The following is a 17,891-nucleotide window of genomic DNA, read 5'->3' as shown; positions in this document are numbered from 1 at the left end:
ATCATTCCATATATGATTCCCTTCATTTTGTGTGTGAGACAGACTCTTGTGGTGTCGGTGCGTAAAAGAAAAGGAAAGCCCAGACCAAGCCCACAATGGAATCCATCAGTAAGAAAGTGTCATGGTGCTTTTGTGTCTCCATTGTGAAAAGCAGTGAAGGCCTCCATCTTTTAGGATCCCCCATGTCAAGAAGAAACATCCAGGATTTACACTTCCAAACCGGGACTGGAGCTCTTGGTGGAACCGTAGCCAAACACATCACCACTTGGCTGGAGGAGGAAACCATCTGGAATGCTTGGACATCCTGGGAGAAAATATTGTTTTCTTTGGTCGGGACATCATGAAAGATGTTCAGATTTGTTTGGACTTTAGTGGTGATGTTGGTGGTGGGCTGGGGGAGGGAGGGGGGGTCCCGCTCAGAGAGGCAAGGGGACCACAAGAGAGGCCAGAGAAAGAAAGTGGAGCAGCAGCGGCTGAGAAGAACGAGGCCTGGCTAAAAATAAAACATCTCAGAGGAGAACAGAAATACACACACACACACACACACACAGGAAGGTGTGTAGTACACATCGTGTAAAGATCGTGACGAGAGCGTCACCTTTTCCGCTTCACCTGCTGGAAGAACCGCAGGAAATTCTTAACTGCCAAATTCCGACATTTCCGACTTGCTGCCTTTGGTTAGGAACGGAATCCACAGATTTCACTTCAACACTGACGGTGAAGTCCGAGAAGTCCGCAAAAGCAAAAACCATCTCCGCACCTTCCCAGAATTCCCCCCCCCGCCAACGCCGGAGAAATGAGGGCTTACCTTCATGAGCTCCGGTCCAGAACGTTCCCAGCTGAGCCTGCAGGAGACAGACGAAGAGAAGACCGCCGACTTCCATGTCCGGCTGCCTCGTCTCTCTTCCCCGCTTCCCCGGACTTCCACTTGGCTTTGACGTCCCACGCTCTCCCACGCTCTGACGTTCCGACGTTCCCTCACCTCAGCCAAGGTTTGCCGCTCCTCGCTCCCTCAGGGGAACATCTGGGACGGCGGCTCCATGACAGCAGGAGGAGAGTTGACAAACCGAGTGAGGAGACGCTTCCTCCTTCGCTCGCTCCTCTCTCTCTCTCTCTCTCTCTCTCTCTCTCTCTCTCTACAGCTGAGAGAGGAAATATTTATGCAATTGACTTTTTTTTTCTTCTTCAGAGACAAACGGTCCAAGAAAGGAGAAGCTGGCCCACAGGAAAACCAAACTAATGTGATGACATTTCAAGAAAACATGTTTTGCTGAAACAGCATCACGTTTCAAACCAAACATTCCGACGGATGCAATTCCTTTCCAACAATACAGACCACCTGTAAACATTCCTGGACCAAAGATGAGGGGACTGTGGAGCAGCTTCTTCCGTCATCATCACTTCATTCCCTGATCCATCAGCCAAAGTTGAGGAAGGGTTTCCCGGGGGGGGGCATCCTTTTAGGATGATGCTGGTGTTTTGTGTTGGTGGTTCCATTCCCTGCGTAAGGGAAACTCTGCTTAGGAAACCATCCAATGTCCAGTCCGAGCCTCCATCGTCCTTGGTACTTAACTTTGGTCTTTGTGGTCCAGAGTTGCCGTAGAACATGCCAAGCCGTTCAAGACAAGGCTTTACGGATTGAACCAGAGTAATCCTAATCTTAGTAATCCTACTCTTTAGGGTCTTCCGGAAAAAGTGTCAGATTTTGTTCTAAGGGGGGGAAAAACATGAATTTTTCTACCAGCCTTTTAGGTCCTGGTTCATATGGACCTTAGACCAAGTCCTTCGAGACAAGGCCTTACGGATTGTACCAGCGTAATCCTAATCTTAGTAATCCTAGATCTTTAGGGTGTTCCGGAAAAGCTTCGGATTTTGTTCTCAGGAAAAAAAACAAAATTTTTCTACCCGCGTTTTTGGTCCTGGTTCATATGGACCTTAGACCAAGTCCTTCGAGACAAGGCCTTACGGATTGTACCAGCGTAATCCTAATCTTAGTAATCCTAGATCTTTAGGGTGTTCCGGAAAAGCTTCGGATTTTGTTCTCAGGAAAAAAAACATAATTTTTCTACCCGCCTTTTAGGTCCTGGTTCATATTGACCTTAGACCAAGGCCTTCGAGACAAGGCCTTACGATTCAACCAGCATAATCCTAATCTTAGTAATCCTAGATCTTTACGGTGTTCCGGAAAAGCTTCGGATTTTGTTCTCAGGAAAAAAAAAAACATTTTTCTACCCGCCTTTTTGTTCCTGGTTCATATGGACCTTAGACCAAGTCCTTCGAGACAAGGCCTTACAGATTGAACCAGTATAATCATAATTTTAGTAATCCTAGATTTTTTTCAGTGTTCCGGAAAAGCTTCGGATTTTGTTCTCAGGAAAAAAAACATAATTTTTCTACCCGCCTTTTAGGTCCTGGTTCATATTGACCTTAGACCAAGGCCTTCGAGACAAGGCCTTACGATTCAACCAGCATAATCCTAATCTTAGTAATCCTAGATCTTTACGGTGTTCCGGAAAAGCTTCGGATTTTGTTCTCAGGAAAAAAAACATAATTTTTCTACCCGCCTTTTTGGTCCTGGTTCATATGGACCTTAGACCAAGTCCTTCGAGACAAGGCCTTACGGATTGAACCAGCGTAATCCTAATTTTAGTAATCCTAGATCTTTACAGTGTTCCGGAAAAGCTTCGGATTTTGTTCTCAGGAAAAAAAAACATAATTTTTCTACCCGCCTTTTTGGTCCTGGTTCATGTGGACCTTAGACCAAGGCCTTACAAACTGAAACCCCATAACCAAAATCCCACTGAGTTCAAATTAGGGGATCCTCAGCGCGTTTGGGTGTCCTGTGCCTTGCTCGAAAGAAAACTGGAAGTTCTCAGTACATAAATTGACTCCACATGTCCTGGTCCTTAACTCAAGTCCATTATCCTTTATTTTCCTGAACACAAACTCTTGGACTATGGACTGAACCACCATAATCCTAATCTTGTTGCTGTTTCATCCTGTTTCATCCCTCAACATGTCGGAGGGTCGGGATTTTCCCAAGGGTACTGTGCTCTTACAAACTGAAACACCAGAACCGGAATTCCAGTGAGTTCAAATTAAGGGTGCTCCCGAGTGTTTGTGAGTTCTGGCGCTTGCTCAAGAGAAACTTGGATGTTCTCAGTAGACAAAACTGATATCTCTCGTTCCATCTGTCCCGGTCCTTAACCAAACTCCGTAGTTGCTCTCAACTCAATATTCTCTTGGACTATGGACCAAACCACCACAATCCAAGTCTATGAGAAGATCTTTGGGGTGTTGAGGATCTAACAACTTGATGGTGCTCAGGTTGCAGGTCCTGGTCCTGACATTTCGGTCCATAGTTAGCATCAAACCTTACGAACTGAGCATGTGAGTCCCGGTCAGACTCTTTTGGATGTTCTGGAGAGTTCCGACTCCTCCATCACCAATCCAGGAACGTGTCCGGGAAGTCTGTCTACTCCTGAATGTAAGAAGCTCCGTTATGTTCTTGAAACGAGGCCGCGATGCCACAATGGATGTGTTTCTCCCATGAGCTCACGGCGTCCTGCTCGAACAACGCTGGCCATGCAGATTCCCCCAAATGTTTTCATGACCAAAGAACGTTTGAAGAGCAGCCAGACTATTCCGGGTCTCCTCCGGGTGACTCACTCTTGCTGTGCTGTCAGCCGTGATACATTGTTTTTGTTTTTTGATGGAAGTCTTGTTGATTTGTGATCATTTTGTGCAGATTCTCCTTTCGCCCGCTTCGTCTCACTCGCAGCTTTCCAAACTTGGCGCCGTGGAGACACGGGACTGTTTCTCATTACAGCGGGAGTCACACGCTTTCTTTCTTGTCCCAATTGGAAACAGGTTATAGAGAACATTAATAAGACTTAGACCAAAGGCACGCCAGGCGGGTTTGCTCCATCAAAGAGCGCTGATGCTGACTTATGGGAGATGCCTTGTATACCAGCTTTACTCTAACGTGTGCTAACGTGTGCTAACATCTGCTTATCGGTATTCTCTGCAAAGTGACCGTGCTTTAAGAGCAGCATTTTCTATATGGTTAGCTAGTTTTTATTTGATGCAGTGGATCCTTGATGGACACCATCATGAATCAACTCTCATAGCCTCGCTTTTTTTCTCCGAAAAATAGGCGCTTTTCACGTCATCCACCGTAGTTCGGCAATCATTTCTAAAGACATGATAACGTAACGACAAATTGTAAATCATACATGTAGCACTGTTAAAAAGGGTCATATGATATATTTGTGTTTTTTTTGACAAGCGATAAGATTTCCGGGCTGCACGGTGGACGAGTGGTTAGCACGCAGGCTTCACAGCTAGGAGTTCTATTCCACCCTCGGCATGTTCTCCGTGTTGCGTGTGTTTTCTCCAGGTACTCTGGTTTCCTCCCACATTCCAAAAATATGCTCGGTTTGGCTTCAAAATGCGGGGGTGTCCAAAGTGCGGGCCAGGGTCTATTTGTGGCAATAAAGCAACAAAAAAAAAAAAAATCAAAGAAACTGAAAAAAATGAACAGCCAACATGGAAAAAAAGCAGTAATTGTACGAGGATTAAAATGAAATATCAGTCATAATACATACCGACGGGCTGCACGGCGGTCGAGTGGTTAGCACGCAGGCCTCACAGCTAGGAGACCAGGGTTCAATTCCACCCTCGGCCATCTCTGTGTGGAGTTTGCATGCGTGGGTTTTCTCCAGGTACTCCGTTTTCCTCCCACATTCCAAAAACATGCTAGGTTTTCCAAATTGTCCATAGGTATGAATGTGGGTGGGAATGGTTGTTTGTCTATAGGTGCCCTGTGATTGGCTGGCTCGCCCGAAGACAGCTGGGATAGGCTCCAGCACCCCCCCCCTGCGACCCTCGTGAGGATAAGCGGTAGAAAATTAATGAATGAATGATGAGATTTCCTGTTTTGTTTAGCGGTCCTTGAATGCACCCGGGTTGCGCAATGGTATGTTTGGCAATGTTAACACTAGCTTCCACTGGCCTCAAAATGCGGGGGTGTCCAAAGTGCGGGCCAGGGTCCATGTATTGCAATAAAACAAAAAAAAAGTCAAAGAAACTGGAAAAACATGAACGGCCAACGGATTAAAATGAAATATTAGGAAAACAAATTAATAATACATACCAACCTTTTTTGACCCACTGGTGTGTATCTGGGGGGAGGTTGAAGGACTGTTGACCAACCTGGAAGATATACTTAAAAACCATGGGATTTCTAACTGTATAAAATTGATATGCATTTACATAAAATTTGATGTAGTTGTTTACAAATGCATTTTTATTAAGTGTAATACAAAAATGTCAGAATGGAATAATAAGGACCAAAGACAGGAAGTGCATGTTCTATATTTGTATAAAAAAGATGCTGATTGAGAGATTATGAAATCATGAAAAACATGACTGTCAGCTGCTATTGCCACACGTGCCCTCGCTATGTTTCAGATAAGGCACCTTGGCACCAACGCTTCAGTCAGGCATCTGGGGAAAACGCCCATAAATAGTTGGGGGTGGGGCTCCAGCATATCAAACAGAAAATAAAAATATTGTAATCTTATGAAACATTTTTTTCTGAGAATAATATTCAAAATATTAAGATAATAAAGTCAAAATAGCATACAAGACTAAAAAGAGAAACAATATATAAAGTTGCAGTTTTACGTAATGTAGGCGGGCTTTAAAGTTGTGATATGATGATAATAAAGTCAAAATATTATGTGAATAAAAACACAACATTAAGAGAAGAAAGTTAAAACATTATCATTATTATTTTTATTATTATATTGTATAAAGCAAACAAAAAACGAGCAAAAAAGCTTGATTTAAAGAGAAAAGTTGATTCATATTACTGTAATAATATGCATTGTTTTTCTTTAAATATTATATAGTAATAAACCCTAACCCTAACCCTAACCCTAATATAGTCACCAAGAAGACATATAAGACATAAATAAGACATCATATATAGGGATACATGTTAGCATTGGGACTGTTTCTTGTTGTTGTCTTTTATAATCAGTAACTGTTACATTTGTTCACTTCCTGTTTTCCGAATATCATTTAAGTTATTTTTATTTTTATTTTTATTTTTATTTTTATTTTTATTTTTATTTTTATTTTTATTTTTATTTTTATTTTTATTTTTATTTTTATTTTTATTTTTATTTTTATTTTTATTTTTATTTTTATTTTTATTTTTATTTTTATTTTTATTTTTATTTTTGTATAAAGCAAACAAAAAACGAGCAAAAAAGCTTGATTTAAAGAGAAAAGTTGATTCATACTACTGTAATAATATGCATTGTTTTTCTTTAAATATTAAAAAATATGTTTTTTAACAGTGGTCCCCGCCTTCTTTGATTTCCAGTATGAGGCCCTCGGTGGGAAGAGGTTTGGACACCCCTGCTTTTTTCCCGGCCTGATGATGACCAGGCTAAAGGCTACACCATTCCCACACCATTCCGACTCCCATTCCGCGTGTTCCATTGCCATTCGTCAGTGGTGAGTAGCTACACGTCCATCCGTCAATTTTCTATGCCGCTTATCCGCACTAAGGTCGCGGGGGTATGCTGGAGCCTATCCCAGCTGACTTTGGGTGCACCCTGCGCGGTGGAAGCTAGTGCTAACGTAGCCAAACAGACCATTGCACAACCCGGGTGCATTCAAGGACTGCTAAACAAAGTAGGAAATCTCATGATTCATTCATTCATTTTCTACCGCTTATCCTCACGAGGGTCGTGGGGGGTGCTGGAGTCTATCCCAGTTGTCTTCGGGCGAGCCAGCCAAACAACCATTCCCACTCACATTCATACCTATGGACAAGTAACCCTTATGGAATGTGGGAGGAAACCGGAGTACCCGGAACGGGGAGCCCCGTATATCTATACTTTTAATACTTCAATAAACGTGTGAGGGTTCTGGAGCTGAATCTAAGATAATTATGACAACATTCATTTTTATTGAAAGCTATCCAACATGGGAGGAAAACATCAGCTAGCTAGTCAAGCTAGCAGGAGCGGCGTGCTTGGAGGGGGGAGGGGCGAGCGTAACTTTATTACAATACATTTTGTTATATGGTGTCATTTATTATTTTTTTTGTTATTTGTTATTTTCCAAGGGACGTTTACTTCTTAAAAGTCATTTAATTTTTGTCATATTTCGTTGATTTTTGTCAGTTACCCAAAGTAACTAGCAAAACGTTAGCTGAGAGATTGTTAAATAGATTCAAAATGGGGAAATTATACATAAATGTTCAGTGTTTTGATTTGGTGTGTGATCGGGGGGGGGGGGGGGCTGCGCGAGGAGTCTGCCCCATTCATCGCTCCCCGCGGGGGGTTCAAGGTCCATTACAATGGCCAAAGATCACCACCCTGGCCCCCCCATTGTAAGACTCGCCGCTGTGTTGATTGTGACAGGGAGCACATTCATTAGGAAGGTCATTAGCCGAGTCATTAACACTGGGGGGGTGAGGGGGGAGGGGGGGGCATGTTTAGGACCGTGTGGAGACACTTATCTGCTGTTGGCGGCAGGCTAAACAAATACAAGCGGGGGCCATCTTGGTGTCGCCACAAGCGGACAACAAGAATGCGTGCTTGATAAGAAGCGGGAGCAGACGTCGGCGTTGTGATGCTCGATGTTCCTCCAAGTGTACAAAACATAAAGGATCTTTTGTTATGGTACCAATACGCAAGAATGAAATGCTGCGTATTTACATATTGCTAATGGAAGCAGTAGCAGCCATTGTGTGGACTAATTGAGCGCCAATCACACCATTAGTCTGTGCTAGCGTGTTTTGATAAGGACTTAAGTCGCCGGGGGCGGGATAACGATCAGCTCCGTCTGCCGCTAACAACATGCAAATGAGACGCCGCTAAGTTGGACCCAAAAATACTAATTGGCCTCATGTTTCTTATAATAACACTTTTCCAGATAGTTACTTAATTAACTCAATTAAAGTTAATATTAACTTTTAACTATGTTGCGTGGGTATTAACTTTAATTAAGTTAATATTAACTATTAACTTAATTAAAGTTAATAGTTAGAAAACCTGTTCACGACCTTCTAAGTACACTTCTTAATATTTTTAGAGACATGAAATAACACCCCTATAGTCACTTTTACAATCATATTACTTGATATAGTAGACATAACAAGATGATTTCATTGAGATTTTAAATCGAGATTATTCTGGTTACCATATAAAGCAATGCCTCGTTTATCGAGGCTAATTGGTTCCAGACCCGACCACCATAAGTGAATTTCCACAAAGTACGGTTCCTGATTCATAAATTGGAATATTTCGGTAGTGTGACCATAGAAAACCTGTTCGCCACCTTCTAAATGAGGTTTTTAACATCATTAGAGCCCTCTAGATATGAATCTAACACCCCTATAGTCACCGAGAAGACATATAAGACATAAATAAGACATCATATATAGGGATACATGTTAGCATTGGGACTGTTTCTTGTTGTTGTCTTTTGCAATCAGTAACTGTTACATTTGTTCACTTCCTGTTTTCCTAATATCATTTAATTTATTTTTATTTTTATTTTTATTTTTATTTTTATTTTTATTTTTATTTTTATTTTTATTTTTATTTTTATTTTTATTTTTATTTTTATTTTTATTTTTATTTTTATTTTTATTTTACATTTAAAAAACGCTTAATTTAGGCACAAAAAACCCCTGTAAAATTAGCATTAATAGTCAAATCAGAATGCGAATCAAAAAGATCCGCTGTAAGCAGAAAGAAACAAAAAATAAACAAAATTTTGACGACTGAATGATATTTATTAAGCTACTTATTGGAAGTAGTAATAACTAAATGTACTAAATGTATGATTTAGCTTATATATTATTATATTGCATCCAAAAATTGCTGGGGAAAAAAAAGTTGTTCAGGACAAACTGGTGGCCCCCCCCCCACCCCCCCCAGCCCCCGTCCCACCAATCGACCCCATCTCCCCCCTGAGAACTAATAGCTGATGGTAATTACATTTAATGAGATCATGGGGTCGTCTGCAGGGTGCACTTCTGCAAATTGCTCCTGGCATGGGGTCTGAGGTTGAGGGGGGGATTGTTTTTTGGGATTGTTTTTTTTGGGGGCGGAGGGGGCCACCGACTCTCAGCCGACGAGCAACGAAACGTGACGACCTCAGCTTTTTGTCAACACGCACATCGGTGGCACTCACATCCATGTACCCGCCCCCTCCCGTTCACCCCCCCGGGGGCCATGATGGGTGATGTTGACACTCTCGTTGCTGTGGGCGGTGACCTATGCGTCTTAACTAATCCATTAACAACTAATTGTCTCCTCCTCCTCCCCGGGTACTTGGACAAACAGCCCAGTAGGGGGCCGGGGGGGCTGGGTGGTGGGCGGCGTGCCTTATAAAAGTGGAAGAGGAGCCGTCCACTGTCACTGACACTTGGATTTTCCAGCTGCGTCGGAGGAGAAACCACAAGCCGTAAAGCCGCGTCTCGTGTCGCCGCGTTTCCTGTCTCGTGTCGCCGTGACCTCGCTTGATTTGCCGCCCTTTACGAGCGCCGCCATGTTGTGGAGTCTGTGGACGGCGAGCCTGTGCGTGTGCTTCTCCTCCTGGGCTGATGCGCACATCTGGGCCTGGATGCTCAATATGCCTCACAGTCCGCCCAAAGAGGGGGCGGTGGCGTTCAGGGAGGGTGCCCCCCCTGCCAGGGCCCCCACGGTAAGACAACCTTTAGCTTTAGAAGCCCTTCCCGAAAAGTCTTTAACGCTTCCTGCTGTCATCTTTAGGCGGCGTGCGACCACGACAGGGCCTGCGGGCGGGGCTTCTCCTGCGACCGCCATTTTGGCCTGTGCGTGCCACTCCGCGGGGAGGGTCACTACTGCCGCAGAGACGCGCAGTGCGTCCGCGGCCTCAGCTGCATGTTCGGGAAGTGCCATCGCAGAATTCCCAACGGACAGGAAGGTAATCGTGCTGGCTCGTGCGCCCGCCAGAACGCCATCACGCCATCACGCCATCACGCCGACGGCCAAGCTAACCGCCCGTGTTGTGTTCCCAGGTGCCCGTTGCAAGGCGGACCGGGACTGCGGGGCGTCCATGTGCTGCGCCCGCCACCACGGCGAGCACGTGTGCAAGCGGCGGCTGGTGAGTGGCGAGAGCTGCTACGTGCCCGACGGGGGCTTGGCCTTTAGCATCAACCAGATTTGCCCGTGTGACGAGGGGCTGCTGTGTCGGGAGAACAGCGCCCCACGGAGGAGAGAGTGAGTAGTGCACTTTTAGTATTGTATTAGTATTAGTATTGTCTTTTCATTTCAAGGAAAATTGTACTTTATTTTTATTTTGCCCATCATACCCAATCAATGTCTTTCTCTTTACCGTGTCTTCTAAAGATATAAAAACAGATAAAAATAGACTGCGTGTATAAAGTCTAGGGGTCGGCAACCCTGGGGCCTCACTTCACCGAGTGTGGTGAATTTTTTTAAGGCCAAAGTAGGGGAAATGTCCATTTTCTAAATGAATGTGAAATCTCCGACTCACCGCAAGTCCTTGAATGCATCTCGACTGCTTTCTGACTGCTGATTAGTTGAGCAAGGGGGAAGGAGGTAATTTTAGTCATTTTAATTTATTTATTTATATATTTTTTTATTTTCTTCAGAGAAAAATTGGCATTTCATGCAGTTTACTTTGTAGGGGAGCAGAATCGATTTTTTTTTTTCAAATTTTTTTTTAAACATTTTTTGTGACCATACAATGACATAATGGGTACCATAGTAACTGTCAATATAGTGATATATAGCAGTTTTACAATCAGTAACTTACATTTGTTCACTTCCTGCTTTCCTAATATTTTTATTTTTATTTTTATTTTTATTTTTATTTTTATTTTTATTTTTATTTTTATTTTTATTTTTATTTTTATTTTTATTTTTATTTTTATTTTTATTTTTATTTTTATTTTTATTTTTTTTATTTTTATTTTTATTTTTATATTATTTATATATTGTGGATGATTACAGTACATTTTACAGTACATAAAAAGTACATTTTAAAGATTAACAATTTTTTGCGTTTCAGGAGGGATTTTATTTACCAGGCGGACCGCACCAGCTGGACATGCCAAGTACCCAAAAGCTAACCCCAACCTCCACATGAAGCTATTTATTATGAATTATACTGTACAGGATTGTATCAAAGTGTTGTTTTTTTTATGTTTGTATATTTTTCTGATGTTGTATATTTGCCCTAAAGCACTACAGTGTACACTTTTCATGGTACTAGAAGCAATAAAAATGCCTCGGCTCCTGTTTGGAACTTCAACTTTTCTCGACTTTTGGATGCATTCGGTGAGCGGCTGACACGGTTGTCGCGCCGGCGGGCGTTTTGTTAAATAAAAGCCGCTTGTTGCTGCAACGTGAGCTGCTGTTAGATGCTATCTGCGCCTCCTTCTCATGCTAATCGGCTGCACTTTGCATTCAGCATCTTTGCTCTTTTCATGGCTTTGGTGCAGGAATTTCATTCTCAGTGACTCCGGTCAGAAAATACTACTTGTACTTGCATTGTACTGACCCTCATGTGGCGAAATAGTTACAATCTGTGCCTTTAAAGATAAATGCTAACTGTATTTAGCATTTAGCATATTTATTTTATGCATACTAAATGTATGTCAACGTATGCTAAATGTTCTAGATTAGTGTTCTAGCCGACTCGTGTTTGCCTTCAGCAATTTTTACCTGAGGACCGGAGCACACGTGTTCTGTGCTGGAAGATACAGCCATCCCGATGAGAACGACATTGTATGTGTAGTTGACAGAACTAGCATAAGTATATGTATCAATGCGCTTAAAAAAATCTAAATAGAGCAATAGAGCAAGAGAACTATTACATTTTATCTATTTTTTTTAGGGGGCTTCGTAGTCGAAATAGGTGTACCCCAATGACAGCATTGTAAGCTTGCTCATATTAACTTGTTTTCTAACGTTATAATGCATAATTTCCAAAGCGCACTTCCCCTTTAAATCTTTAAATCTAACCCTAACTTTTGGCATGTTGTGATGATATGTAGTATTCTACACTGGTCACTAGGTGTCAGTAATTGATGACAATAGCCACCACAGGAAGTACTGTTCACAACGAGTAAAAAAAAAAAAACAACAACAATGCTAACATATGTGAATCAATATTGTGCCTTATTTATGTCTGAATTTCTTTGACTATGTCTACTATATCTGGTAATAATAGCGTAAAGGTTATTATAGGGGTGTTATGTCATGTCAAGAGGGCTCTAATAATGTTAACAAAGTCATATTTAGAAGGTAAAAAACAGGTTTTCTGTCAACAATGACAAATTTTCCATTAATAAATCAAATACCTGGCGGTAGGTTCACTTATCACAGTCAGATCTGGAACCAGTTAACAGTGATAAATGAAGTAGCGCAAAAAGGAAACCTTTTTTAGTTCTTTAATGGTTTTAATTGTCCAGTCGATGAATTGTTCCTGGGTCATATGATTTATTGTTGAGAAAAACATAATATAAACTGCATTTTATTGGTAAAACTAAGAACAATAATAAACAAAATAAACATTGAAGTTGTATGGAAGTGTTTTTTAATGAAGTCTGAATTTCCACCAGGTCCATGGCTCCAAAAGGATCGGGGTCCCGTGAGAATCCGGTCATTTGAAAGTCAATGTCGGAGCAGCACAGAGGGCTTTTGTCAGCCGGTCCACAATGGTCCAGGTCTGGGGCTGGGAACCCACCGCCGTATAAAAAGATGAAGATGTTTGCCGTGGAGCCGTGAGGGACGGCTGACAAAACACAGGTGAGCGGTTTTTCCAGCTTCTGTAACGTTGCAACATGGCCGCCGTTGACGCCGCCGCCCTCATCTTCACGCTGCTTCCTGTCACGTGGACCTGCGTTCCTCAAAAAGCAGGTAAGGAGCACTTGATGGTCCATTTTGATGGCTTCCAAATGTCTGAATCACATTATTTTTATTTTATTTTATTTTATTTTATTTTATTTTATTTTATTTTATTTTATTTTATTTTATTTTATTTTATTTTATTTTATTTTATTTTTTATTTTATTTTTTGTGCTCCACGCGGATGCCACCTACAGGAAATATCAAATATTGTTGTTTGTGTGACATCTCAGATTACATCATGGTGTCGTGTTTCCCCAACGCCATCATCGCCAAAGTTCCGGAGTGTCCGTACGGCTGGGAGTTGGAGCAGCTGTCCCTGGGGGGCGTCTGCTCCACCGGGGTGCACAGCTCGGGCTACTACCGCTTCATCATCCCCGACCTGACGCCCAGGAACCACTCGTACTGCGGCACCCAGTCTGAGGTGAGGCCAGGTCCTTGGGACCGCCCCCAATGAAACATGGAAGGGGCGGATGCTTTGCAGCAGGAAGTAGCCTGCTAGCTCCCAAGCATGATGAGACCCTCCTTTATTATTATCAATTATTATTGTAGGCCTTGGTGGAGGTCTTTGGGGTACATTCCGGGTGACATTCCGGGGTACATTCTGGGGTGACATTTCGGGGGTACATTCCGGGGTGACATTCCAGGGTGACATTCCGGGGTGACATTCCGGGATACATTCTGGATTACATTTTGAGGTGATATTCCGGGGTGACATTCCGGGGTGACATTCCAGGGTGCATTCCGGGGTACATTCTGGATTACATTTTGAGGTGATATTCCGGGGTGACATTCCAGGGTGCATTCCGGAATGAAATTCCGGGTGACATTCCGGGGTACATTCTGGATTACATTTTGAGGTGATATTCCGGGGTGACATTCCAGGGTGCATTCCGGAATGAAATTCCGGGGTGACATTCTGGGTGACATTCCGGGGTACATTCTGGATTACATTTTGAGGTGATATTCCGGGGTGACATTCCGGGGTGACATTCCAGGGTGCATTCCGGAATGAAATTCCGGGGTGACATTCCGGGGTGCATTCCGGGTGACATTCTGGGGTACATTTTGAGGTGACATTCCGGGGTGACATTCCGGGGTGACATTCCAGGGTGCATTACGGAATGACATTCCGGGGTGACATCCCGGGGTGACATCCCGGGGTGACATTCTGGGGTGACATTCTGGGGTGACATTCTGGAGTGACATTCCGGGGTGACATTCCGGGGTGACATTCCGGGGTGACATTCTGGGGTGACATTCCGGGGTGACATTCCTTTTTGAGGAACACTGAAAAGTTGTGCAATTCTTCCTTTAAGCAGCCAAACATCTCACCCCCCCACAGCCACACCATCGCTGTGTGACGCCTGTGTGACTTATGTTCTGCTGGCCAAAATCAGCCGCCCACCATTACAACATCATGGTGGGGGCTGGCTGGGGAGGGGGCGGGGGGCGGGGGCGGGGTCTTTGACCCAGTTTGACCTGCCAGTCAGCATGAATAGCCGTCCTTGAAGACAAGACATATGAGTACTAAAGTCTCATATGTAATTTGTCAAGGCTAGGGGTGTCCAAAGTGCAGCCTGGGGGCCCATTTTGGACCTCATGTCTGACCATGCTTGGTACCCTGGGGTAACAAAGGGTTATTTTGGTATTTAAACGCCCCACCCGGTTGTTCTACCCTTCCAGTACATTCCAGGCAAAGACGCCAAGTACGTCTTCTCCAACTCGGTGGTGTCCAACGATACGTCGCTGACGCTCCGAAACCAGCCGGTCAACTACACCTTCAGCTGCGTGTACCGCGCGTTCTACGTGGTCAACAACGCCGTCTTCAGCCAAAGGTACACGCCCACCCGTGCGGCTAGCGGCGCCCCGAGAAGACGCTCGGACTCAATCGTCTGCTTTTTCCAGAGTGGCCACCGTTTACGTCAACAACGGCACCTCCGGCACGTTTATGTCCCAGTTGTCCCTGGGCGTGTTCACGGTGAGTGTTCCGCACGCTTGTTATGCTAACGGGAAAAGGTCAAAGGTGAAATGAACGTTTCCTACAGAATGCCAAGTTCTTGTACGCCAAAGAGGCCCCCTACGTGATCGACACCTCCGAGATCGGCTCCGATGTCTTCATCGGCGTTGAGGCCAAAGGGCTCAGCGGCAGGTTCAAAGTGGTCATCGCCAACTGCTGGGCCACGCCCACACCTTACTCCACAGACAGGAAGAGGTGGAGCCTCATCATCAACAGGTACCTTTGATGGTCTTCCAAGGTCTTCTGAATGCCTTTTCAATTGGATCTTAAATTATTTCAATATTTTTATTTTGGAAAATGCAACAAAATATGGAAATCTGCTTAAATATTTAAATATTTTATATTTTTGTACCAATAATCTTCATATTTGTTTGTATTTTTATTGGTTACACTTTTATTTGTTTATTTTTAAGCTTTTATACGTCATTTTTATTTGTATTATTTCTTACAGTTTTATTTAAGTCATTTAATTAGAATTTATTTATATAAGTTAGTTTCACAGTTTAATTGAACTCATTCAAAAAAAACTATTTTTAAACTTTCATTTAAGTTATTTTTATTTTATATTTTATTTTCATTTGGTATTGAGCAATTTCTTTGTATTTTGGTATTTTTTACACTTACACACATTTTTAAATCATTGTATTGTATTTGAATCATTTTTATTAGAATTGATATTTATTGTCTTTAAATGTTGATGTAATTTTCATTTGTATTTTTTACACGTTTTATTATTTTTATATTATTTTTTCATTTATATTTATATTTCTTTTTATTTGTTACACTTTTATGTCATTTTATTATTTAAATTTTTACACTTTTATTTAAGTCATAAAAAAAATATTTTTTTTAATTTTTAAAAATAAAAAATAAAAAAAATTAAAAAAAAATTATTTTTAAAAATAAAAAATAAAAAAAAATAATTTTTTTTTTATAAACTTTTATCTAAGTCATTTTAATTTGATAATTCTTTCTGTCTTATATATCACTGTTGCATATTAAGGGTTTAATATTCCATATAACAAGGGTATCATTAATACTATTTCAATGAATGTTAATATAATAAATGCCTTTTATTTGGATCTTACCTTATTTCAACATTTTATTTTGGAAAATGCAACAAAATATGGAAATCTGCTTAAATATTTAAATATTTTAGTACCAATAATGGTCCGTATTCAACCCCCAAACAACATGATTTGGTCATGAATAACAGCTGCCCGTCCGACGACTCCGTCATCATCTTCGAGAACGCCAAAGAGGGCCGCTCCACCTTCAAGTTCAAGTCCTTCCGCTTCCAGGGCCAGGAGAAGGTGTCCATGGTTTGGCTTCACTGCGAGGTTCACGTGTGCGACGGCGAGCGGCTCGTGTGTCAGCCCGTGAGTCACGCAACATGTTCGCACGGGATGAACGACATCTCACTCGACTCACTGTGCCGTACCTTCCTGTCCTTTATGTCACTGGTTCCTGGCTTTAAAGAGTCCCTGTCCGGCCAGGAGACTGGCGTGGAGGGCGGAGCCAAGCGGCGGGGTCCTGACAGCTCAGTTTCATGTTAAAGGTACAGTACGCCCCCGCTAGACAAGGCAGGGTCAAAAGGGTCTCAAATGGTCTGAATGTGGGACCCACATTTTACAATGATTTTTTAAAGTTTTTTTTTTACACTTTTATTTCAGTGAGTTAAATTTTTTTAATTTATAGTTAAGGATTCAAAAAAAAATTAATAAAAAAATGTTGTTTTTAAGTTGTAGTTGTATTTCTTACACTTCTATTGAAGTCATTTTTATTACAACTTATTTGTATTTTTCCACTTTTATTTAAGTAATGGTATGTCTTACACTTTTAATTTTATTATTTTTTTATGCTTTTATTTAAGTCATATTTATTTGTATTTTTATTGGTTGCACTTTTATCTGTTATTTTTGTTTATTTTTATGCTTTTTTACATCATTTTTATTTGTATTATTTCTTTCAGTTTTATTGAAGTCATTTTATTGGAATTTATTTATATAAGTTATTTTCACAGTTTAATTGAACTCATTCAAAAAAAATATTTTTAAACTATCATTTAAGTTTTTTTATATTTTATTTTAATTTGGCATTACGCAATGTTTTTTGTATTTTCGTATTTTTTTAATTTTATTTTTGTATTTTTTACACTTTTAGGTTTTTTTTCAAGATGTATTTTTTACACTTCTATTTAAATCATAAAAAAAATTTAAATCATTGTTTATGCTTGTATTTAAATCATTTTTATTTTAATTTATTTTACATTCTTAATGACATTTTCATTTGTATTTTTTACACTTTTTATTTTTTTTCATGCTCTTATTGAAGTCATTTATATTTGTATTTCTTTTTATTTTTTACACTTTGATGTCATTTTATTATTTAAATTTTTACACTTTTATTGGAGTCATTAAAAAGATAATTTATAAACTTTCATCTAAGTCATTTTAATTTGATAATTCTTTCTCTCTTATATATCACTGTCGCATATTAAGGGTTTAATATTCTATATAACAAGGGTATAATTAATGGGTATAATTAATCCAATTTCAATGAATGTCAATATAATAAATATCAAATATCTTGTTCTTGACAGGTAATGGATCCTCCAGTTATGGACACATCATAGGTAAAACATTTGAACCAGGACAAACCATGACAGATATGATATGCAGATATGATATGCAAATATGCATATCATAGATTTATATTTTGTTTTTTCGGCAGGAGCATCTCCCCGCCTCCTGCTGCTCGTCGTCATGAGCACGTGTTGTCCGTCACTAACGACACACTTCAACTGATGTTTGGAGACCACATCCGGGACTCAGGTCGGTTTATACGTGGGCTTACTTAGGCTCGGCAGGACCAAGGATGTACGTACTTGATGTAATTCATGTACTCATGAATTCATATCTCATCTATAAAACCTGATATCA

The 17,891-nt window shown here is 41.2% G+C and overlaps 2 protein-coding genes across 4 annotated transcripts in view; one reads left to right on the top strand and one right to left on the bottom strand.

Moving 5' to 3' along the window:
- Positions 1 to 4,834, bottom strand: part of plxdc1 (plexin domain containing 1) — a 15,289-nt gene extending 10,455 nt beyond the window's left edge. Inside the window, exons 1-2 of the mRNA XM_058078222.1 lie at positions 4,608 to 4,834; positions 809 to 1,142 (exon numbers count right to left, since the gene is read on the bottom strand). Of these exons, the coding sequence (XP_057934205.1) occupies positions 809 to 884 (76 nt within the window). The 5' untranslated portion in view covers positions 885 to 1,142; positions 4,608 to 4,834. The remainder of the gene's footprint in view (positions 1 to 808; positions 1,143 to 4,607) is intronic.
- The window catches only part of tectb (tectorin beta), a 27,851-nt gene extending 9,960 nt beyond the window's left edge, over positions 1 to 17,891 (top strand). The window contains exons 3-12 of one of the 3 annotated variants that reach the window (XM_058078239.1): positions 6,395 to 6,528; positions 12,644 to 12,941; positions 13,163 to 13,353; positions 14,616 to 14,767; positions 14,838 to 14,910; positions 14,978 to 15,165; positions 16,166 to 16,328; positions 16,429 to 16,507; positions 17,552 to 17,584; positions 17,683 to 17,891. In XM_058078239.1, the coding sequence (XP_057934222.1) occupies positions 12,866 to 12,941; positions 13,163 to 13,353; positions 14,616 to 14,767; positions 14,838 to 14,910; positions 14,978 to 15,165; positions 16,166 to 16,328; positions 16,429 to 16,507; positions 17,552 to 17,584; positions 17,683 to 17,756 (1,029 nt within the window). In that variant the 5' untranslated portion in view covers positions 6,395 to 6,528; positions 12,644 to 12,865 and the 3' untranslated portion in view covers positions 17,757 to 17,891. The remainder of the gene's footprint in view (positions 1 to 6,394; positions 6,529 to 12,643; positions 12,942 to 13,162; positions 13,354 to 14,615; positions 14,768 to 14,837; positions 14,911 to 14,977; positions 15,166 to 16,165; positions 16,329 to 16,428; positions 16,508 to 17,551; positions 17,585 to 17,682) is intronic. The other 2 variants (XM_058078242.1, XM_058078241.1) reach the window with 2 other exon arrangements.

The sequence above is a fragment of the Doryrhamphus excisus genome, chromosome 7 (genome assembly GCF_030265055.1).
Source record: "Doryrhamphus excisus isolate RoL2022-K1 chromosome 7, RoL_Dexc_1.0, whole genome shotgun sequence".
NCBI classification, from domain to species: domain Eukaryota; kingdom Metazoa; phylum Chordata; class Actinopteri; order Syngnathiformes; family Syngnathidae; genus Doryrhamphus; species Doryrhamphus excisus.
Note: the sequence above shows the minus strand (reverse complement) of the source record. Positions and strands in the feature narration are given on the sequence as shown.